Genomic DNA, 26,304 nt, shown 5'->3' on the forward strand with positions numbered 1-26,304 from the left:
AAAATCAGCGTTTTGAAAAATAGCAAGAAATGATAACATTAATATTGTATTTATTTGGTATATATCTTATAAGAAAGATCACGGTGAGCGAAATATTATTTATGTGAATATGCGAAGATTTCGGTCAGCGCGATAATTCATAGTCCGTGATAGAAAGGTCCACAGTATTTTCTCCATTTCTCTCTTCTTGCTATGTAAATTAGTCTGAAATGGCTGCGGAAATTAGCTGCACGAAATACGGGATGGTCATGTTTCTGGATTCTAAATGAGTACCGTCGAATTGTAAAGACTAATGACAATGGTCGCAAAAAAATTAGACATTATTTGTGCGAATGTTCCGTCGACTCGATTAATTAAAGTTTTCCGATGGCCCGCGATGGTGCCGTAATATGTAAAATTGAGAATACAATTATTAGAGCAGTTTGTAATATGTTGTTCCATAGCATTTATCGCTTCTCTTCCTCATGAATATGTAAAGCTTTTTGGCGAGTTAAATATACAGACCGGTTACTTCTCGCTGTATTGTATTTGCAATATACATTTATTTCGTTGAATCTAAATGGTTTTTGAAAAATATTTATGCAGATAATTTATCAACTTTATTTTTGAAAGTTATATAATTTTCCATGCTGTAAATATAGTTGTCGATTTTTTTGCAATATTTTCTTTTTGATTACAAACTTCCCATTCATATCAGATCTATATAATTTATGCATGAATAAAAATGACATAGATTAATATGTACATGAAAGCAACTTTTGTAAATTTAAACAATTATTGGCGACAATAAAAAAAAGTGATATTGTAAAAGCTGAGTTAAAAATATATTTTTTATTTTATCTAAAAAATTAATTTTTTTATTATTACATACATATTATCCATTAAATTAGTAGAATTGAACCAAATAAAATTTAATTAATATTAATTTATACTTAAAAAGATAAATCACAAAGAATTAAATGAGTTTGGTTTTCGTTAAATCAATCAGAATTTTTTCTTATTATATGCTTTTTAATGGAGCTAATGTCGCGCGACGTTATACATCAATTTAACTGTTTATTAAAGATGTCCATTGACACTGACCAAGACGATCAACAGGTTCTCTTCAACTTTTTTTCAGCCCAGATATCTGCTGACGAGTTTAGCGAGTAATGACTTAGCGATTGGTCTTCTAGTGACGCCTTTCGGTTTCTTACCAGCTGTTTACGGATGCTGGCCATATGGCGAAGTTGTTTGTCAAATTCAGGTAATTATTATAATATATTATAGTTACATTTTTTAATGAAAATTTTATTATATATAAATCGTGTATATAATACGATTTATATATAGTACACTATTTTGTCATTGGAAATCTATAGTGTACGTGACGTAAAGTATAGATTTTTAATACTGGCAATGAATAGCGGAACGCAGCTTGCAGTCAAATAAAACAATCAATATTTGTTATTCTTGACTTTGAATATAAAAGTTTAATAGAAAATAAATATCACATAAACATAAAGTTGATAATTTATCGATTATATAGCAAGGCGGTTTACATTTTGCGGCATAATAAATAATCCCTTGATTACAATGTTAGAGTTATATCTTATAAAGTTATGCGCATTAAAAAGCCGTTCAATAACCTCGCATATCTCAACAGCTTTTCTTTGCTACAAATCGCGGAATTTATAGGAAATCTTGGAATGGTGTTCGCGATGCTTGGCAGGAAATTATTATCGTTTGAAACTCACGGTTGCGCTTCCGGCAGCCGGCACTTCTTCCGCTATTTCCTCCACCAGTCGGTGACTGCGACGTTATCGGAGTTCCTGGCGATAATCTTTACGCGTTGCACCTTCCCTCCTATCCCTTCCTCGTTCTCTACGCCATCTTCTGTGGTAACAGCCTGATTTGTGACCGTATATTTCTTCATTTCGCACGTGCTAAACTCCAAAGTGCGCCATTCCGTCCCGGTAGATCCCGAATATCATCGTATTTGCTTATCTAGCCGAAATAGGAAATTGTTGTAATGTTTCCGGAAAAAGAATTAGTGAACACAAAACTTTATGCAAATTAAAAATTAATATATATGTTAGAAAAAAGATTATTTATTTCTCTTTTCAATACTTGAAAACATATCAAATTTCGTAAAATATCCCTATCACACTCTGTTAATTATCTGAAATATAACAATAATATTTTTAATTTACTTTAAGATACACAATGAAGAAAATATTTTCATACTCCTTTGCAGAAATGTTGAGATAATTACATAAGTTTTAGCAATTAAATAATAAAATTTGGAAAAAGATTTAATGAGAAAATTATAATAGAAATTTCCGCATCATAAGCAGAAATATAGTGTAGTTTATCTTATCTATTATAATTTCATTTACATTAATTTCTTGAAAATCAATTAATTAACGTGGATTACATGTTTAATAAACATGAAACAAATATTTATGAATTCATTTGTGTTGATACAAGAGATTTATAACTAGCACTGAATGATTGAAGAAGTGATCGAAAAAATAAAAGTATATCATTGTTACTTAAGATAAAAAATAAACGATGACACTTCTACATGAATATTGTTTATAGCCGTGTCTGTAACAACATAAATGATTTTTGCCGATAAAACTACATGTAACATAAATATGTATGTCGCATTATATCGAAATACCTTTTCCATATCTAACATGTCGATGTCTTCCGATGTTTCGGCTTTGCATCTAGAGACCTGCATAATGTGCATGCTATCAAGATTCTTACGCTACGTCGCTTTCGTTAGTTATATACGTTGTAACTGCATATAAATGTAGTGTAAATAAGATATAGTTATCAACTCAAATGAGGGGAGTAAAGAAATGAGGCAATTTTCATGCAAATTGCGATTATAACGTTGTATAGAACAAGTCGATCAAGCATCTTAAAATAAGTAAAATACTATTTATGGCAAATAATTATTTTTTTAAGAGAAGACTTCCTTTCTAAAAAATATTTTAAATAAATTTTGAGAATTATAGTGGAGAATTATAGCGGATAATATATGAATATATTATATAGAATATAATGTGTGTATAATGTTATATAATATTAGAAAATAAAATCGTGGAAAACACATATTTTAATTAAAACTTATATAGATATAAATTATATAATTTGTAAATTTTTTTTCAAAATAAAAGGAATAGATGCTTTAAAACTAATAACAAGACAGTTTATTCAAAGTGTATAATAATAAATAGTTTTATTTTTAAAACATCCCTCGAAATTATTTTAATAAGCAGCATTGTATGTTTGAGGAGCAATAAAATGGTAAACAATCAAAAAGAATAAAAGTTGACGCGGTAGTAAATAGAAACTAAGCAAACAGAATTAACAAACGCGAGGAAAACAAGTTTCCCTGTAGCTGAAAATAGGTCGCAAATTCGGTGAAAATGTGGTGCAATTAATAAGATCGAGCTAAGAGGAAGCAGATGGCAGAAAATTAATAAACAGACTCGAGACGCAGATGTTGGATAATTAAGAAAAATTCTTGGATAATTAGAGAAGCAAAGTGAACATAATATCATCTAAATAACATACATTTGCAACGTGCATAAAATAATGCTTTTAATAAATATCTTAATCATCTTTATTGATACCTTTTTATACATAAAAATAATTTTTGCAATTTTTAATTAAATATATTTCAAATTATTTATATCATTGAAACATATATGTATAATAATATAAAGAAAAATAATATAAAATATAATTCTTTAAATGCATTGCTACAAACCTCCGTTTTTTACACATAAACAAAATATTCCAATATTGATAAGAGATATTTTTATTAAAGATCGTGTACGACATTGGAAACGTGTACAATGGAAATGTGTAACAGCTGCAGATTAGATTCAATTTCTTATCGGACGATCCTATAAAACTTTACGAGATCTCGGCATTTACACAACAGAAATTTCATAAAATCATAACGATGATATTCCTGTGTACTAACAGTCTCGTCTCGAAAACACACTGGTGCGCATTTATTATTTCCAGTCTTTTGAATCGTATATCTCTCAAATGGTATGGTAGAGGGTTAACATCTCTAGTTCGTAAGCGAAGTCTTTCGTGCTTTCAAATCGTTCTCACGTACAATACAGCATCCTATATGCACTATTACATCTCGACCTCTCTGCCATGTCCTTTCATATTTAATACGATAAAGTATATCTTTAAAGTCTCTTGAGAATTTCTAAATTTCTCCTCGCCCTAAAAGAGACAAATTATTGTAAATACGTGGTTATAGCCGCACGGTAATCATCATTTATTAACAATACTCGATAAACGGATGAAACGATTCGGGCACGGTAACCATTCACACAAAGAGAAGCTTGTGCGAATCTATCAAGTCTATAGAGTGCAACGATAGTATTGATGATGTGCCACGTCACTGGCAAACCAGAATGGGAACGTGCAAACAACTAAAGTTTAAAACATGTAAAACTTTACGTGATCGGCGAATAAAGGCAATACAACTAAACGGCGTGTTTGCAATTGCGGTCCCGCATCTTTTTCGTCGAATCGACGGCAGAAATTGTGAATCAGACTAAATGGAATTTACAAATGCAACCAACTAATAGCTTATATATGACCTCTGCAACGATTGGCATTCAATATTAATAGTGTTTAATATTCCATTGTGGTTGCGAGTAATCTATGATTAATTCGTTCAATTTAAATGACAAATGAGAGAGCAGCTATTTGTGGCTAACATGCAATAATTTCCGAGTTATTAAATAAAATGTCTCATTTATATCGATATTTAATTGCGTCGGCTGATGCATTTGTAATACATTATTGTTTGCACTGCTGGACTTTTTAACAAACGATAGTAAATACATATAGAGACAATACGTTACATTTATATCGTGGAAAATGTTTTAGCTCTGGTTTTATTCGGAAAATTCCAATACTTTTGGAATTAATGCTATAAAAAGTATAAAACGATTGTTTTTGATCCTACAATTAATACTTGTCATTAAATAGATGATTAATATAAACTTGTTTTTTGTAACTTTTTATAATTATCGGCAATTGTTATACACCATACATTATTATATATTATATTGATTAATTCTTAATTCTAAAATGTTAAAAATTATTAATTATTTTATGGCAAAACGTCGAGAATTTGATAAATCGAGACAATATTTTTCTTATCAAATATGTCCAAAAATAAACATAATATCCAAATATAAACATAAGCTGTTAATTGACGTTATATATTTTAGCTGCTAATTTTTTTTACCATTTCGGCTAATATTAATTATTACGTTTCTATTCATGAAATTTAATAGCTTGTTACTGCATCTTGGATATAACCCGTAGTTACAGAATTTTGAACGGATCGATTACAATGCGTTGTTCCATTGGAAAAAAGCATAAAAATGATACGCGAATCTTATTCCAGAATAGATCGTCTCTAGCCACTCGATATTCATAGAATCTATTCTTAGCGGCAACAAATATCTCATGTCTATGTGATAACCCCGGAATACAGACGGCTACGGCGGGTTTGCGTATCCGTTTGAAACCAAACCGTAAACTTCGATAAACTAACACACCGTTTGTTCTTGCTCAACCATGCACCGAGATGAGATCACTGGAGACAATCGTTACAATGTTACGATGTTATAACGTTACGATTGTTAACTCTATGCTCTTATAATACACATTTAAAATAGCCACATATATCTCTTAAATGGTATTTCAAATAAAATTAAAATGATATTTTTGTGTGTTTTATGTACGATTCTTAAAACATTTTTCGTAGTATAAAAATAAAAAACGAGCATTTTGTTTTAAAGATAATTGTCATAGAAAGTTTATATTGCTTAAATATATAAAAAAAATCCAATCTTTTCCTTTTAATATATTATCTCTAGAATAAACGATAGAATTCTGTCACAAATTCGTTCTCTAATTATAGCTTCATAAAACGAACTTTACATTCTCTATTGGTAAATTCCCGAGCGCTCGCTATCTGTATTTAGCTGCATAATGTCATTACTTGTCCGCAGAACGAACTACGATGTTGTCGAAGCTACGACGTTGCTGCTGCTCGTTTCTTCGTGGCAACACTTCCTTTTTTTTCGCGACATAAACGGACTTGAAAAATTTTTGCACCGCCGCGGCAGTAATGTAATTGCAAATTTAATATTCCACAAATCCCTTCGCATATACGCTCCACCCGCGCATTGCCAATAGTCGTTTCATTTTATTGGCGTTGAGTGTAGAAGAATTATTATTATATATATATATATATATATATATATATATATATATATATTGCATTGAGAGAAATGATCATGAATTTCTATGAGAGATACGGCACGTTTCATGCGCGTGATATGCCGATGATACATTTCAGATTCTGTTACATGCATGTACAGTAACGCAAGAGGAATAAATCTCTGAAATTTACCGTCTTCGAGCAAAAATTATCGTTGCTTGATTGTTAATTTTATTTCTCCGTTGCTCCTTGTTAACATCGTGAAATTTTTTTACAATTGAGCGCTCGCGCAAATTTTAATAGCACTGAATGTACCAAAACCAGGCTTCTCCGGATGTGCAATCAGCCCAAGATCATTCCGAGACAAATGCAATTTCGCAAAACTCCGACGTAGCGCTATCATTCCTTCGACAGTACATCTTACAAATGAAAAAAATCGAACTTGTTATACCGACGCAATTATTTTGGTCACGTTTCATTAAAGTCCCCGCTACAGGCCAACGATGACGACGACGACGGTTCCCACGATGGGTTAAGGTTGCTTGGGGGCGAAATCGGGTAAGTTAGTTTGTGGCGAAAATATTCGGTTAAGGTCTCCCGGGAGTGTTTCAAGCATGGCACGAAATGAGGCCAGGCCGATCCTGGCCTCTTCAGATAATCAGAGCTTTCTCTTGGCAGTACGCCAACAGTCACCATGACAACCATCTTAAACTATACTTGGTACATACTCGCGTATCTTTGCATTATCGTGATCATGTCTTATAGAAACACTGACATCACCGATTCATAGAATCGCACTGTCGCCTTCGGTAGATCGCGATTTGAGACTGTTTTCTTTCCCAAAGATCAAATCGTATACATCTTTCTCTATCTATCTATTTATCTCTTTCTCTCGCTTTTACCAAATAGAACGTGTTTGGAACGATAGTGTACATCTTGTTGTATCCTATCTGTTCTGCTGCTTCAAAACAGCCCGATGTATCGGGCCGGACATATCGGACCCGAAAATGACAACTGATAGGATTGATGTATATACAATAGGTAGATATGAAATTGTATTCCTCTAATATAGGATTGAACGTATATGTAAGCGGACATGTGTTGTAACGTGTGACATTTTTTTGAGAAAAAATGTATGCACTCTTTTTTCTTGCTACTAACTTTAGCGAGATCAAAATGGAAAAAGACAAATTTAGAGAACAATTTTTATACATATATTTGTATCGATTGTAACTTATATATAAATAATTCACAATAAATGAATTCTGTTAATTACTTTTTATTTATCTACGGTCTTGTTTTCAATAACCAAAAATAAACAAAGAAAATTTTTATATGCAGAAAAAAATCTAAGTTTATAAAATGTGAAAATATTTCTTGAATTATTTCAATATAACAATAAATTTAGTAGATACATGCAAAAAATAATATATATGTTCTAAATTTCTATTTATTTTATTGTTTGATTCATATTTTTCCATTTGTATTGCATTGCATATTCAAAATTATTGAACAATCTAATTATTTATAAAAAAATAATGTTTTATTAAAGAAGAAGATGATATATTTATATATTTTAAATTTCTTAGATAATACAATGTATGTTAATTCACAATTGTGTGATTATCCTGCCACAATCGCAGATGTCGATTTCAATTGGCTAGGAGAGTTGGCTATGTGCTAACCGTCAATTTGCTCACTTGACGTCTCACGGCTTGTTTCGCGTAAAGGCATAAAGCATATACGTTTGGAGCACGAATTAGCGACAGTATGAAGACCGGTTACGAGAAATTAACACAGTACGCGTTCTGTAATCGATACATTGTTACCTATATATTGATCAGCAACTTACGCAATATGAAGAAATAAATTATGTTTAATTGTTAAATAATCACATATTTTCAAGTGTTCTTTATATTCAATCTTTGATAAAAAATAATTTTTTAATACATATAAAAGGAATTTTCCTCTTTAATTTATTAAAAGAAAAAATAATTCATTATTATATCCAATTAAAATATATTTTAGTAATAAAAATTTATATATAATTTATATTTGATTTTACCTTAATTATTTTATTACATTTTATATTTTTGAGTTTTTTACAAAAACGGTAGAATTGTTATTAACGTTTGAAAGAATTTACAATTAAATTAAATAAATTAACTGTATTCTGCTGTTGATGATAATGTCTGTTATTAATTTTTGGGATCTGAGCGAGATTATGTTTCACTGATTTCGCTGCAATTAACATGCGTTAATTTAATTTTGCCTGTAGTGTCAACATGCGCGCAGGATTTAAAAAAAAAAAAAAAAAGACATCACACTGTTTAATCGTAGATTAAAATTTGCAGGCAGATGCAACGGTGCAAAAGCAACATTACGTCGTGATAAATGCGGTTCTTTTTTATTCGAGCGCGACATTTAATTACAGTACGGGAACTCTGCGCAAACTTTATATAATTCACAAACGATTTCTCATACAATTAATTGTGTAATATTTACACGAAAAGTGTAAATGTGTAATTGGTGATACTACAATGTTAATTAAATTTATTCCTCAATCGATAATTAATTAGATGATGAAATTCTACCTCTGTCTGCACTCAAATCAGAACAGTAACAACCTAGGCAAATTCTAATGGAAGCAAAATTGTACCACAAAGCGTTGCGATATCAGCGGTAGACCGCAAGCTCCCGTTCGGCATGTAACCACAAAATCCTGGTTATTTTGATAAATTCATGCAGAGAAAGGACATATGTCTCTCTTGTATAAAATAATTAATAAATAATCAACTCCAAAATTATTATCAGGAAAAATGTAGTACTATATATATATATATATATATATATATATATATATATATATATATATATAGCATTACATATATTAATAATTTTTTGTTAATAAATTAAATAAAAATATTGAAAAATATAGTAATTTGTGTAACTTCTGTTCTTGTTATTTTCTTTTTAACAAATCAAAAGAAAAAGTGTTTAATTGATTTATAATATAAATCTATAAAGAGAACATAATGAGAAATGTGTATTTTTTTATGCTTATTAATCTACAATTGATTTTCTCGATATTCTCTTGACTCATCAAAACTTGTCGTCTAACGACAATTTCTCATAACGTAACTCGTCGACCTATGCACTTTTCCAAGAAGTTATAAGTTATTTTATCTGAAAAGACTGAGAGAACGACACCCGAAGAATCTCGTTTGTTCTTTCGGAAACTTTTACTGTTCCAGGCACTTCTTAGAGGCGCTTTGACTCAACAGAGCGCTGTTATCCTCGTCTGTATGGCAATCGACCGTTACGTTTGCATGCTACATCCTCATCGCTATCACAAGCACTCTTCTAAAAGGGTGAGTTTATTATCTATATTCGCTCATCAACTCTATTAAATCAACATAATATCTCTGTTACACATTTATCTTTCGATAATATCTGTTCATATTAAGATTAATTTTTCTAAATATTTTAATATAAGTTATTTATGACTACAAATTGCTGCTATAGTAGGATCGAATGGAATTCTTTTGACTATTTCAAACAAAACTTTGTATTAAACGATATAACCTTTCAAACGTTTCTTCTGTTTAAAGAGAGATTTAGTCTCTCGATTCATCCGATCTATCGACAAATTTGCTCTTGTTAAATACGATATCTGATTGAAAGCAGATTGAACAATTGATTGTCTGCGGACAACTGTCGTTTCGCGTTAAAATAATTGCTATAAAAACGACATTTATTTGTAAAGCTTCGTTTGACGCTTTTAAATTTGCAAGAGAATAGAACTCACTTTCGATTCAGCTACAATAATTTCATATTTGATGCAGCCATTTTATTCATAAATATAATATGAAAACTTAAACGAGAAACACATGTGTATTGAATTTAAAGTTGAAAATATATTTCTTATTATTTGTTACAACCGGTTTATTCATAAAGTGGAATCTGATATCGTTTAGCGATTATATGAGAGTTTAAAAGATAAAAATGTTTCTCGTTATATGATGAAAAATTAATATCGATATAAATGAAATATTGATGATACTCTTAAGCTATGCTCGCAAAATTCATATATATCTTTGTTAATCCTACATTTATTATATATTAGGCAGTTATATGTATATAGTGCGTGTATGGTGGTATGTCAAATATATAGTGAGATACGAGCTCACGATTTATTGAAATAAAAAAAGATTGAAAGAGAGTTCAACAGAAAAGAATATGCCATTTCAAAAAATAATCTCTTAGTCTTTTTGGGATTTGGAATATCTCACGCTAGTCAACGACAAAATAAAAATAATAGATACCAACCGTTTTTGTTTTGGCAATATAACAAAAAAGTGTAAAAATTATATAAACACATACATTCGCTCTATTTCTGTTATAATAAAGAATAAAATAAAATTAAGTAGGTCGTTATTTACTTGCTTATACTAATTACATATACCATTAATCCACCCGTAACAATATTTTTTTACAGAAAATTTGAAAAAATATATTACAAGAGAGCAAGAAAGAGACAGAGAGAGAGAGAGAAACTTCGTACAAATTATAAGATATGTGGTTATATTTTTTTTCATATTTTCTTAGAATTTATTTAAAAATGAAACTCACGAAAACCAGTTTACCTGAACGTGCTGGGAAGTTCTTAATCCGTTAGATTAGCTCTGAAACTTATACTTGTCAATTACGACGGATCAAGTTATAGTCCAGTAATTGTGCATCACCTCCTGAGCGGCAACAAAAGCGATTTGGTTGGTCGCTTTAAAGGCAACTTTTGCGTCATTGCAAAGTTTGCGAACGATATTAGCGAGATCTTTTCTTGCGGCCCATAACATACCTGTGGTTTCACACTGCCGTTTGTCGAAGCTTGGATGCGCGTTGGTTTACCCTGGCTTAAGCGCCGAAATGAATTTCAGAGGAGATTTAAAAGCGCATCAGAATGCAAAGTGCCACCGCGGCCTCTCATTCACCTACGTATCTCTCTATTCCAACGTCCATAACAATGAATCACATAAATGGGATGAAATTTATGTGAGGATAGAGGTATATAAGATAATATAAAATTATCATATCACTAATATTCAACCACACAGTTAGAAATAAATAATTTAACTTAAATAATTTATCTTAAATAATTTAACTTAAATAAAGAAAGGATAAAATACAGATAAGTGTTGCTGACTCGAAATGTTTTGATTAATGAAAATATTTTGACTAATGGAGAAGCACATAAAAAATTATTTTAATTTAAAAGTAAAGATTGAATGGAAAATGATTCTGGATCATTCGATATATATATATATATTGTATTACTGACAGAATTACTGACAATATTTTAAAGACTGCGATTTGCCACACAATTTAATGATTATATCACTGTAATTTATTAAATGATCTTTTTTTTATTTTGCTGATATTTTTTTCTGTTTTTGCACATTCTGTTGATTGCCATTTTTTATACTAAAACTATAAATATCTAAAATAATATTTATCAAAAGTTTCGATTTACTTAAAATTTTACTTAAAAATTTAGAAATTTATATCAATGAAAATTTATATTGCTGCAATAAACATATGTATATTAGTTTACATTTACAAGAAAATGCATCTTTTGTAAATTATCACATTAATACTAACAGCATTGCTATGTCTCGATTTGTTCTTTTTTTCATTATAAATATATTGGACAATACAACAAAGCTGGAATAAAATTTTTATTTGCACATTCATTAAAATGAAAAACATGTAAGAATCGGAGATAAAAGGAAAAAGTACGATGAATCGCTGAATCGTATCTTCCATTCATTCTGTAATTTTCCGCCTATCGAACATTCAGTCACTCATCGAATTCTACCAGTCCTCACTTCAATCTTTTTTGCGTTTGATTGGTAGGAACTGTTGCTTCTTATCAATTTCGAGGTAGAGATTTCATGAATTTAATATTCTTTTCTTCCCTTTTTCTTTAATTATAATAGTTTTTTAATTCTTTGCCTGATTGTTTTTAATAATTTTGCAAATTAACATTGTGGCGATTTTTAAATCTTAATGTATTTTTTATTTTGACTTTTCTAAAAAAGAACCAATAATTCCTTTTTTCATTTATTAATATATTTTTAATATCTTTTATATTACATTATCATTTATATTTGCTGTTATTATACTATGTTAATTTGAAAATTGATCTCGTATTATATTAACTTTATCCATATATTTAATGCAATATTTAGTCATATTTAGTTCAATGTTTACAGCAAAACTTTGTCTTTATTTTTTTGTTATTTTTGTAATATAGCAATATATTCTGTAATACAGCAAATATCAGCTGTTATGGCATTAAAATGTGGATCGATAAGATATTCGATGATATTTTCAGAAATTTATAATTTATTGGTTAACAATTCAAAATGTATTTCATAATTCTTCTATGCATCTCATAAAATCACGATTTTGGTTTCCTTTTATAATATTAAACTGTAATTTAAATAATATTAAAGATATTCAATTCCTTGAAATAAAAATTTATTGAAATTTCCTTTTTTGAATTTTTATGCCCATGAATGAATTTTGTGTGTAATATTTCAGTAGCGTCTTTTAATAATGTTTTAATATTTTTGAGTTAACAGATCTGTTTTTTTTACATCTGACAACAAATAAAAATAGAAGATATTGAACAAGCGTCGATTTTTCCTGCTCAGGGAATAGTAGGGTCGAGTGTCATTCTCGCTGATCGTTCTTCGAGATCAGAACGAGCTTCACCTAATCTCGATAATACTTAACTGGGTTTGTGCCGTAAAAATGGACCGTCGATAAAACTGGTCTGTGGAGCTCTTTTTATTTTCTGAAAGATTTGATCAGGTGGAAAGTGAGTTCGTTAAAGATGCAATGTGTCTAAAAACATAAAGGAAATCGATATTATGCAAATCTATAATCAACTTTCAATATTAATAGAATTTTTTACAAGTTTTTTGCAAATTATTTCTACTTGGAAAAAGCAAAAAAAAAAAACTTGCAAAAATTTTAATGTTTATAACTGTATAACTTATAGTTTTTCTATTCTTCCTCTTCCGTCACTTTCTCTTTCTCTTTCATATTTTCTCTTCTCTCTCTCTCTCTCTCTCTCTTATATTTACCTTATTTTATCTTATTAAATTTATTTACTAAATAAATAAATTTAATAAGATAATCTTATAAAATATAAAAATATGTATTTTTAAACATATATTTAATTATAATAGGACGTATATACGAAGAACATGTTGAAAACTAAATTAGAATTGACAAATTTTGTAATATATTCCTTTTTTTCTTTACTTCAATATTTCCTTTACTTTATTTTAATATTTAAAATAATATATGTTTTTGAACGCAAGATTGTTTGCACACATTTTTGCTATGATCGAGAATAAAGTTGCGGCATATATTTATACGTTCGCGAGTATACATTTTGTCGTATATATTTGTTTATTTAATACGTATACTGACATTAGATTTTTGATCGAAACGTATGCCCCCGATTGGAGATTGAAATATTCGCTCTGAAAGTTTCAATAAAAATGGCAGACAGTAATCGTTTAAATAAACAGTCCACAGTATACACTATGTAGATGAAATGCGGAATGTGCTCAAACAAACTCTTGCATAAAGAGACATACAAATAGGCATATATATGTATACATTACACACACACACACACACACACACACACACACACACACACACACATGCAAATCTATAACGTGCTTGGCGTGTCGGTGAGAAAGAGTGATCGTTTTCTGTCTATGTTGACACAGTATTACATGCGGCAGGGTTGCGTGGCGGTGATGTCGACCACCTGGATAGCAAGCGTGGCGATCTTTGGGGTTCTCGTGCTCCCCAGAGGCGGTTACTACTTCAATGGGTCTGGCCTTCTTGCCTGCGATCCCTTCTTCGCTAGAGCGTCCTTTAGGTATCACCATTACGAACGCCGGTGATAAGAGTGATGTTTCACGATCTTGGCTCGTCGCGTTTGGTCGCCACACAAGTGATCAATCGCGGACAATTGCAATTTAATGTTGAGAGGATCGTCACGACTGATCGCCTTGAAGGATGCAGCCGAGGCGATCGACTGTGAAAGATAGTGATATCCGTGTCTAATAAATGTTATCTCTCTAAGCCGATTAAATTTGAAAACTCAGTCAAATCGCCGTAATTTTTATTGCACTGGTAACTTAGAAATTGCTCTCCGCTTCATATTAGTTTACATTATTCACTTATCAAAATTATTTATTTATATCACGGCTTTTTTTAAACATCGCTGTAGAAGACAAATAAGAATTCAGATGAATTCTAATGCATGTCCTACATAAATTAAAGATCAAAATATAATATTGTAAAGTATTTTAATTATATTAATTTATTAATAAGAGAGAGAGAAAGAATTGAAACAAATGCATCGCGAAATTGTTTCTATCGTATTACAGATACAAGCATTTTGATCTAGCATTAAATTTCGTGCACGTATTATCAGATTTCACGTAGTTTAGTTTTCTATGAATGTGACTTTATATTACGACTTTATATTATTCGCGTAATATTATCTTCGCTACATCATTTTATTTACTCGCGTACGCAAATTACCGCTCTTCTGAGCCGGAAAATGCTCTTTATTGTATCTCCTCTTTCAGGATCCTGGCGTGTTGCTGTTTTTATTTTCCAACGACGATGGTGCTGATGTACTGCTACGGTTCGGCCTTCCACGTTAACAAACTACGCTTGAAAAGAGTAGTCTGCGTCAACACGCCGGAAGTCGTTAGCGGCGGCCATATAGAGAGGGTAAGTCAAGTTTATTCCCTTTGTGAATAAGCTGCGAATCGACGAACAAGCTTGTTTAACAACAAAGCAGTCTCGTAAAACATCAAATAGAAATAACGTTATTATTGACAAACAATTGGATACGTATAAAAATTATTACGCAATTATACACGATTGAACTATACAAATTACGTACTGCCATTTTTATGCTTGGCAGATACAAAGAATTTAATACTGATACTAATACTATTTTTTGTTTAGCAAATGTTTTTACTTTTGCTGGATAGGAATTTCACATACATGTGCATTAAAACTTACAATTAGCGGAATAATATTAATTTTAAAATTAAATTTTAGAATTAATCTGCATTCTTACCAACGCTATCAATACCAAGTTGACTGCTGAAGAACGATAATAGAAAGATTATCTTCAGCAGGCACGTTTAAAACTTTCCACACAATTCACTATTCACTTAAAATTTGCAATTCTCCGGCGAATTATGCAATAAAATTATAAAGCTTATAAGCAAGTATACCGAACTTTACGCAAGAGTTTACGAAAGATTTCCCAGCGTGTTCTCGCGAAAAGGCAACAACTCGTAGACTACTTTCCAAATTTGTTAAATTTTGTTGAACAACACACACCTATACACATACACATACACATAAGGTTCAGATGAGAAGTATCTCGCAACAAACAAACTCGAGGATAGTTGACATAAAGAAAAATCGACTGATCGTGCCACCAGTATATATTTCTTAAAGCGAAGACGCCAAATAGCCGTTTTGAGGTCACAGAAACTGCGCTAAAGGCAATATTAGAATACCACAGGGCGATGATGTGAAAGTACTCTCAATGCTAAAAGTTGGAATACAGGCTGTTCGATTAAATTTCACGATTAATGAAAATTAGATATCTCAAGCTATCCAGTGAATATTAATCACTTTTATATACAATGAGTTATTTCATACTTTTATACAAGACATCAATTATAATATATTGACCGACACATTTTCAGCAGTAGATACATCTGTGTGATAAAATTTTTTTTTACGTGAAGAAACTTTTATATAAATTTTATATAAATTTTATATAAAGTTTAAAGTATCATATCTACATTGTAATCTTATCATTTAATATATTTAAATGTCTATTAGTCACAAAATTAGTAGTAGAATATCTAATATAAAGATATATTGCAGCCCGCAAAATATACTATTTTATTTCTCGAGTTTGATCTTTTCTATTGCGATAACTTATCATAATAATCTATCAAATTCATATCTTATCCAGTCTTATGCCTTATCGAAAGACTTGAATAAGCAAATGGTCCAATGTAATCAATCTATAATAACACTGCACTGTTAATCATTGAAGAAATGATCGTAAGTATTTGTAGTAACCGTAGAAAGACGCGCAACTTTTGTCGATAAAACCCGCATCGGTGCCTCTTTGGACCGATATCTTAGACATTACCGGGAGGACAAACGTCCGAAGCAAGATGGATGATCTGAACATGGCTAAGCCGCTTGAATTTGCTATCGCTCGATGTCGCCTGCGATGCATTGAATTCATCCACGATAACGAGCTCCTGAGGTTGTCCTCGTTGGCCTAAAGCTATGCGTCAGACATTGAGCGATCGTGGCGGCAACACTGACCCCGATCGTGGATCTGTCACTTTCCGGAAAAGTCGCGAAAGCTCAATATATATCAAATACAAACATAAAAATATTGGCTGTCTAGAGATCCCCGATAATAAATTGAATTCAAAAAACCACTGTGCTCAAAGGTGTTCGATGACGAGCAGTCACAAATATATCAAGATTAATTGCCCCGCGGTGAACATCATGAAGTAATAACGATCAGACTGCTTGCCTATTTACTTTTTTAAATTTGCATTTAACATTAACTACTGCGAGGTGAATTCAATGTTTATCAAGGATATAAAATTTTGAAAGTCGCAGCAACAAATTTTTTTCATACTTTTTACTTTCAATTTCTACTTACAATAAATAAAAAGTACTTTAAAGAATATTCTTCTGTCAGAATTATATTAGCTCGAAATTTAAAGAGAATAGTCGTACATATATATGATATTTTTCTTTGAATTCTTTATTAAATAATTGCTTTTAATTTTTATAGAAAAACAACGAGTGTGCAAACAAAATAATATTATCAATAAAATAAAAAAACAGCATACTCTTTTCTTGTAAAAATATTCGCAAATATGTACAATAGTAATGTCCGTTGTGTCCGGTGAAAATACATCGAGAAACGAATTAGAAACTATAGACTTCGCTGCGCTTTTCTTTCGAGTCATGCAAGAGAATCCTCATATGACCTGATTTAAGTAACCCTATTTTAAAAGCTTCCTCCGCTTAATTCCGCTCTAAAAACGAACCTTACGCCTTGGAAATTTTGGCAAGCTACTCCGACATGAGAGCCGATGAGCTTTTGGCTTCTTCCATCTCAACCCCCGCCACCCTGATCGAACCACTACCACAACGTCCTTCTTCAGGATGTGCGCCCCAGTTTTCGCGGCAAACAATATTTTTCTTCATGCGCCCCCACGTCGCCTCATGTGTCTTCCCCATTCCGTCTCCAGGAAATCGCATTTATCTTGACATTAGCCAGAGTCGTTCTGCAACGAGGCCAGAGAATTCCGACCTTGTTCCCACTAGGTGCACTTGCTTATTTCACTTTTTTTTTTCCATGTTATGTTCTGTCACTCGTATTTGTGTTGTATTAAGTGGTCTTATCTCATGACATCGACAAGGGGCACGGAGGAAGGATTAAAGGAGCTCTTACATACTATGTCGCAAGAGTATCTCCTTTAATATGTCTTTTATGTAAAAAGAAAAAATAGAATTTTCTTGTCTATATATTCTAAAAAAATTCTTTGCAAAAAACTACATTTGCAATAGTGGATATTATATTAATCAACTTATATTTTCATACTTATGCAAACCATTGCAATACATCTTTACAATTGAAAATCTTCTTAGAAATCATCAAAAGAAATAAAAATGAATATTCTTTAAGAGTTCCATATTAAGGTAATTCTAGTTTTGCAACTATAAGAATCTCTCGAAACTTTTCAACTAACTTCGAGTCCAATAATCCTATCTCCATCTATGTCTAAATTCTAGTTTCGACGCCGAGTAAGTCTCACCGATTCTCTAGAGTCATGAAGTCGAGCGTTTAAGATCTGAGTAAATCAAGAAAATTAAAGGCGCGCCGATTAAGTCAATCAGAACCTGATAGAAACGCTTTCCAAGAAATTCGTGCCATTCTTTCCTGACAAACGATGCGTTCATTAATAAATTTTTCTCTTAAGAATCAATTTAAAATGTGCATTTTATTTAACTAAATACAATTATTAATACATAATACTTTAAAGATTTCGAGTTTTAAAGAGATAACACAACAATTAATTGGGATTTGTCAACAATCTATTTTTCTTTTCAACTAAGATTTTATATTATTATATCACGATAATTCTACACAGATATTAAAATGTCTCGACAAATGATAATTTCCTGAAAATCTGTTTTATAAAAAATCGATTTTAAATTTATCAATCGAGATATCACGTTAGAATGAAAAGCGGCGGCAGTGTCAAGTCATCCTATAAACGTCCACACATACCACACAATTGCGCAATTTATGTCATGTCTTTAGAAATTTTAACACTTTAATGCAAGATAAAAGAAAATCAATATTAGAAATTATTGCTTCACCTAATCTATTATGCTCCAAACATTGAAAAATCACCTTCAAGTACCACAAATGCTCGCAACGGCTTAATCATTATAAATCATCTTGTCGCAATCATTAACCCAATTTAAATGATGGTCTCCGTAGCGATTGTGTCGCGCGCAATTTATGTCGCTAAGAAGATTTTTGTCGCGCGTCTCTTCCTAGGCGATTCCTCTCGCGCGCGCGAAATAATGGCCCATTAACAGCACGTCGATAAATTCCTGGCCCGTGCGACGTATCAGTATAACGAAACGATACGAGCAAGGTACTGTCCGGACCCAGGCACGTTCAAAAAAAAAAAAAATCGCCCCGATCTTCCATTCGCAGCGCATTATAACGCATATTAAAGCGCGTATCCGCTTCCGCACTCCAAAACGGTCTTTAATCGGTCGAGAGATCCGCGGATCGTTAAACTCCCCTCCGCCCGCTCGTATTTTCCAGGCAGGCAGAATCTCGAGACAAAATGGGTTAAGTGCACGATGCGAAGACAGAACAGGGAATTACAGAACAAAGGCGGGGAGTGAGAGAAACCCCCAACGACGATGTCTCGAACAGTCAGGAAATCACTTCTCGCGAGCGACGTTCATGCATTATGTCAGGGTCAATGTCCGTCGAGCTTAATCAAATGAGTTTATGATAATAATGAATCAACCCTTCATATCAATTATTTGAAGATATAATTATTAAGATAGGCCAAATGTGTTTATGCCTTTCGAATAAAGTATTACAATTTTTAACAAATATTTTAAAAACTATCGAGTAATAAGATTTATTCGACTTCTGATGAAATTTAAGAAAACACCGTGTTTATTGTATCTCGCATTGCATGTGCTGGTAAATTCGCATTACAAAGGCAGAAAGAAATTTAAAAGGATAAAGAGAAATATTACACCAGACACGTCTTTCACATAACGCACATTGTATATCAAACAGCGCAAACATTATTTTTTCTTTTTAGTTAATATTCCTAGATTTTGTTGTTATCGTGACATTGCAATAAAGTTGTTAGAAAAAAAATTTATTGCTTTGATAAATTCTGCTGTTATAAAAGAGTAAAATTAACAATGCTTTTATGTGTTCAAATTGAATGGTATATTGATTTTAATTATAGATTTGTTCAATTAAAATCTCTTTCATATATAATGTTATTTCATACAAAAAGTGCACAATGCATATTTCTGTAAAACAAATCAGATATTAAAATTTCAATTTTGTTTTATAATTTATATTTGCACACATGTAACTTTTTTTCTTATGTGTATTTAAATCTTATCTATCAATAATTTAATCTTACGTATATTATAGTTAATTATTTTCTTTGCTTTTAAAATTTTCATTAAAGTAATATAACATAATATCTAATTTGTAAATGTAAGAAACATTTCACATACAAATATTAATCAAATAAATAATTTATTTGAAATTTTGAATTTGAAATAAAAGAATATTCTAATATTTTAAAATAAAAAAATTTTATGTTAAAAAATCTATATTAAAATTTTATAAAAGCATAATATTTTTTGTGTAATTTTAAAAAAATAAACTCAAATTTTTTTTATACCACCAACGTGAATAAATCTTCATTAAAATGAAATAGAACTCGTGGCATACCCGTTTTTTTTTTTTTTTATTTTGCGCAGAACATCATTGCGACCCACTTCTCCTATGGCAACAACTTTTTAGTGGTTTTCAAACTTTTCGAATCAAGTACTTTATATCGCGACATCGTTAGGTCGCGCCATTTTATTTCACATAACTTGTTTTCTCTCGTCGATCAACCGATGGAGATGCTTGCATATAAAAAAAAAATTAGAAATCCGTTTTGCGTTTTTTAGGAAAAAACTTTCGTCGCCAATGGGCGGTATCGTTAATGGAAAACGTCGGGACCGGCTTATTTATAAGTAACTTGCCATCCGGTCGTGCTTATATCATTCTGTCTTCTTTTTTTATGGTCCGTGACCCTTATATAGGTCAATGGATGCGGTAATGACTTCTAAAGGCATCTTCCGCCAATGTGCGAGAAATCCTACACAAAAGAAAAGGAAGAAAAGCACCCTCTATTATTCGAAAAAAGCAAAAATGAAGGCCATTGTCCATTGTATTTAAATTTGTCAACAAATAAACTGAGATAAATATATGTAATCAATCAGTACGCTAATACTCTACTCTATATATACCAAATTATGTTATAATAATCTGATAATATTGGTTAAGTAAATTCATTTCTAGAAATTAACGATGTCACGTAAATTTTTTTAATTTGACATAAATATTCAAAATTTTAAAAATTGAAAGCTAGTCTTTCTAAAATGATAAAACTATTTATTGTATTTTGTTTAGCATGTTTTTTGCATATTATAACGAAATTGATGAGTGTCTGGTATTTGTCGAATATTTTGTACTATTCTTATTTGTGCGACAATAATATTTTCTGATAGGTCCTTGCGTCTTTACAATTTTCTTAGGTTCTTATATCTCAGACGTTATTGAATATTGTTCAGTTTTGAAATCCCTATTGCTTTCCTTTGGCTGCACGATAGTGGAAGGAAGAAATTTCGATAAATAAGTTACAAGCTAAAATCAAATAAAAACGTTATTGTTATGAAAACAAATTAATTTATCGCTTGTCAATGCGCTGCTGCGAAACTTTCCTCTAAATAAGATTTTCAGAAAATGCAAAAAAAAATAAAACACTCAGGAAATATCTAATTTGTTTTATAATCTATAAATAATTTACTAAATTTAATAAATTTTCAATTGTGCAGTGTTAATATATATTTTATATCTATCATATGAAATTACTGTTACTTTATAAATTTTTCTTAGAACTCTTTTAAGCACTATAGTAGGAGTAGCAATCATTTACTTCAATTGAATCATCGTGAGGCACTATGGTTGAGTGCAAAGTTACCGATCGTATATCAAAAAGAGTGTTCGATAGTTTCAAATGGCCACTTTGTTATAATAAAAACGTACACAATTGTAACAGCACACTATCATCACTACAGTGTTAAAGTAATATGATCAAGTCCACGAAGATAAACTAAAGATAAAAAACAATTTTTAATGCAAGAGATAGAATACGTGATGATGCTAATTTCGAAGTTCTGAAAAACCTAATCTGAGAATCAATATAATTTTAATATGATTTATATATGAAAAAAATTTGATCATAGAGCTAAATATAATGCTTAAATATAATTTAAACATTAATAATTAGTGTCAGTAATTGAAATCTTTGATTTTTAAACAAAAAAGTACACAAGAAATTAAAATGCGATGTTGGATAATGTCCAGGTCATGATGTCGAATCTAACAGGTCATTTGAAATTCACGGAGATATCATACGGTCACCGAGCAGCCAAAAGATTCTAAAACCGCCTTCAATTTCTTCATCCTATTTTGCTCGTTTTTCATCTCACGCTGCTCCTACTTATCACGGAATAACGAGGCAGAACGAATCAAATGAGAAATCAAATAAGTTCGAGACTTCATACTGAATTCGCGGATTTCCACATCAAGGATTATCCCGAAGATGATTCCTTCCCTCTCCGCCTGCCCTTTTACCTCATCTACTCTTTCTCGATTTTATTCATTAACGCTTCATTTTTCGTCAATACCTTTTTATCCATTTTACCTCTGTGGGTTTTCATGATATTATATATCTTACATATAAAAAGCACATCTTATATCATCAAATTCAAAAGTCAGAATAAAGAATTATATTATTATTATTTATTCTAAAAAGAAAAATGTAAAAAATGTAAAAATTAAAATTAATAAACAATTATTGTTTTTTAATTCTTTTAATTCATAATCAATTAAAAAATATTTTTTTAATTAATCATTGTTAGAACATAGATATTTAAAATAATTTTTTGTTATTAACAATATATTTCAATTACATTTTTTTGCACTTTTAAATTTTGAAAAGTATGCAATACTTTTATTCAAGATATATACGTAATTGTTTTATCCCGTGTAATATAGATAAAAGAACCGCTTAAGAGATTTCCGTTGGGAAAGAATCTATCTATGAATAAATTATGACGCCCGAAAGCACATTTTAATATACTAGAAAAAATGAGGTGCAACTTGTAACAGTAATTCAATTACATGAAACTCGAAACGCACAAGTTGAACTTATTTTTAAAAGCGCCCAATATATTGAAACTATTAATTAATTTAAATCATATATAAACGATATTAACATATATATTTTTATTTCAGAAATTATTAAAGATATAAAATACTTCTAGTAGCAGAACAACAATACAATTTTTAGTTTTGTTGAAATGAAAAATACCGAAAATCTTCTTTACATATTATGACACATATTTTTTGTGACGCAAAAAAGATAGATTTTGCAAGAAGATTACACCTGCGGGAGATGTTATAATCCTCCTTGTGACAGAAATGCCGGTTCCCGTATTCGCGGTGGAAAAGCATTTTCCACTTAAAATCTCTTTTCCTAGATGTGGTCTGCGCCGTAACTAACAGCTATGATGTCTTTCAGAGCGGCGTTTATGAAACTTTATTTATTTTTCCTCGCGAATTCAGTAAAAGGGAGAGAGAGAGAGGGGAGCCGGCGAAGAAAGGAGAGAGAGAAGGAGAAGAACTCTCAAGTAAGTTCACGTTACCACCTAGAGTCTAGTGATGCGATAAGAGCGGATGCATACGAGTCGCCGTTAGCTTACTTCCATCACAATGAAGCAAGAAAAAACGCCGGAGTGCTTTATTAATTCCATCTACTCTTCACATCACGATTCTCGTCGTTTACTTGTAATTTAAGCGCAATTTACGCGAAAGTATCTCATAAGTCTCGCCGGCACGAATATTAATCCGGAAATTTGTGGGAGATTTCAATGGAAATGCTTTTTGTCGAAAACAGGAAATAATCCATGATGTAGAGAAAAAAACTCGATAGAAGCAAATCATTCATGAAAAATTTTGAGAGAGAAAACGATATCTTGGGCAATATTTATCATATATTAATCAATTCTTTTTCAAAAATGTATCTATTATATTCACATAATTATATTATAAATATGTATGGCTGTTTAATACAAATATTTTTTTCATCAGTAAAACATTTATAATGAAGTTTTTGCTTATTTTTGCTTTTATCATTGAAATTATTTTATCAAAACAGATTTTATTTTTGCCAAAACATGTATACTTCTCCGCATAATAGAAATTCCAAATATAATAAACAGCAAAAAAAAAAAAAAGAATAAAATTGAAAAAGATAAGACAGAAATCATCGTAAATGCGTACAATCATAAGTTGTTTGCTATTGCTGAATTGTGCAAGATTAAACGCTCAAACTACTAATGATATAACCCGTTGTGGGGAGATTCACATTGAAGAGGAGATTGAATGTTACTCTCATTAAACATACGATCATCATTAACGTGAATTTAATTATCGACCATAATTATTTCCGTAGACATTCTCGATGGAACGATTGAACATCCTATATATAATGCAACTACATATAACTAAATGATACATCCGATAATTAGATTATATTTGTAAAATTTGTAAATGTATGTGATGTCAGCCTGATTAACGTAATTAAAGCTTTTTACATACAAGTATCATCTTCACTCATCAAGAATTTATTAAATAATATTTGTGTTAAAATAGATTGTTGATTTGAATTAATTGATTTGAATTAATGCTATATATATGTAGTACAATTGTATAATACACATTTTTAAAGATAATTTTTCCAGAATGGCTGTTTAAGAAATTTAGGTAATTGTGCAAATTCTTCCATATATAATCATTTTCATAGATAATCTCTTTAATGTGCATATTGTGTGAATTGCTATGAAATGGTGTAACACCATGCATAATTACGACAGAAACAATGTCCGCATTGTTGTAAATGCGCAAGTTCTGCGAATGGCACGTGGAGAGATATGTAAATTTTACGCTGCATTCTATGCCTCGCCATCTCCTGTGATAATAGGATTACTCGTAGAATCATGAACCATGTTAAAAGCTTGCTTACTTCGTAATTATTCTAGAGCTGTAAATCTTTATTACTGTTACATATGTTTCTTTATGTGCTACATTGTTGACATTGTATATAATTGATATATACATAATTACAAAAATATATAACATCTCTTATTTCTTACATAAATGTTTTAAAAAAGAATTAAAACATATTTTTATTTTCTAGAAACGTGAATTAATATATTTTATAGCATCTTCATTTGAACAACTTTGAACATTTTACGGTTTATTAATTTGAGAAAAGAAATAAAAGAATATCAATCACATTCCTTAATATCTTGTTACCTCTTTTGCATAATATCGTATTTGCATCGCTTTGAAATTGTTGCAATATATAGAAACTGTCATATTAACATAATCTTATAAATTATGTTACAGTAAACATCGTCAATTCTTTCCCTTCAATGGATTTCATTCTCTTTATATAAAATTCAAAATATCTTCCAACTTTTTTCCGGAACTGCTATGCAACGACGATAGATAATCTCAATGTCTCCAATGGAAACTCGTAAATTTAAAATTCCATAACATCGAAACACAGATCATCGATAAAGTAGCTCTACAACGATGGAATGAAAAACGCTTGATATGAAATACGCTATGTGATATTAGTATCAAGATCTTGAAATTTATGTTGTTTCGTAATCATATGTGTTCTGACGAAAATAGATGAAATCGCTCGCTTAAGTACGCGATCTAAAATAAAATTTCCAATAAAAAAGAAATATATTTTTGAAAATCTAACTTATTGAAAGTTTAACAAACTTTCAACTCGGCAAGAATAGTCTCAGCGACACATAGACGTTTAAAGAGAGCACCAGGATTTCCCACTCGCTAAAGTTAGGACGATAAATCGAACCGGAATGCTAATACTTCGATCGAATAGTTTACCTCACGCTTTGCCTTTCCGCCACCAGTATGATATGCTAATAGCTCGAACGGCATTTCCGTCTGAATTCTTGTCTTCTTCATCCCCGCCTTTCCTCCGAGATTCTGTATACCTTGTTCTCCTCTATTCTAATCCATTCAACCTTTTTCTAGATGGAGAAAACGCAGTATACTGGTAAAAAATAAGAAATTTTTCAAGCCACTTAAAATATTTCGTAATTATTATAGAATTTTTATATAATAAGCAAAATCTACATATTTAATAATATTATAATTTAATAATATTGTAAAATGTCTGCAATGAATGTGTCCAATATTATTTATACAATTTTTAAACAATTCAATATACATATACATAAGTCACATTATTATATTCTTTCAATATATAAAACATCTCGATTATGACTATTACTGATCGATTTTGCCGGAATTGGGAGAATCATATATTACTGATCTGAATCATACCTCTCTAAGCATTAACGTCATAATCCCGAAACTTGTTAAGAGAGCCAATACATAGTATCATACAGAAGGTAATGCGAAAGAGAACTGA

At 30.7% G+C, this 26,304-nt stretch overlaps 1 protein-coding gene across 4 annotated transcripts in view; it reads left to right on the top strand.

Annotated features, from left to right (window-relative positions):
- Positions 1-26,304, top strand: part of LOC126850309 (trace amine-associated receptor 9) — a 57,768-nt gene that overhangs the window by 23,954 nt on the left and 7,510 nt on the right. For 3 of the 4 annotated variants that reach the window (XM_050593173.1, XM_050593172.1, XM_050593174.1), the window contains 4 exons: positions 1,121-1,246; positions 9,520-9,636; positions 14,077-14,231; positions 14,950-15,097. In XM_050593173.1, the coding sequence (XP_050449130.1) occupies positions 1,121-1,246; positions 9,520-9,636; positions 14,077-14,231; positions 14,950-15,097 (546 nt within the window). The remainder of the gene's footprint in view (positions 1-1,120; positions 1,247-9,519; positions 9,637-14,076; positions 14,232-14,949; positions 15,098-26,304) is intronic. The other variant, XM_050593175.1, reaches the window with a different exon arrangement.

This window comes from Cataglyphis hispanica, chromosome 6, assembly GCF_021464435.1.
Source record: "Cataglyphis hispanica isolate Lineage 1 chromosome 6, ULB_Chis1_1.0, whole genome shotgun sequence".
Lineage (NCBI taxonomy): Eukaryota > Metazoa > Arthropoda > Insecta > Hymenoptera > Formicidae > Cataglyphis > Cataglyphis hispanica.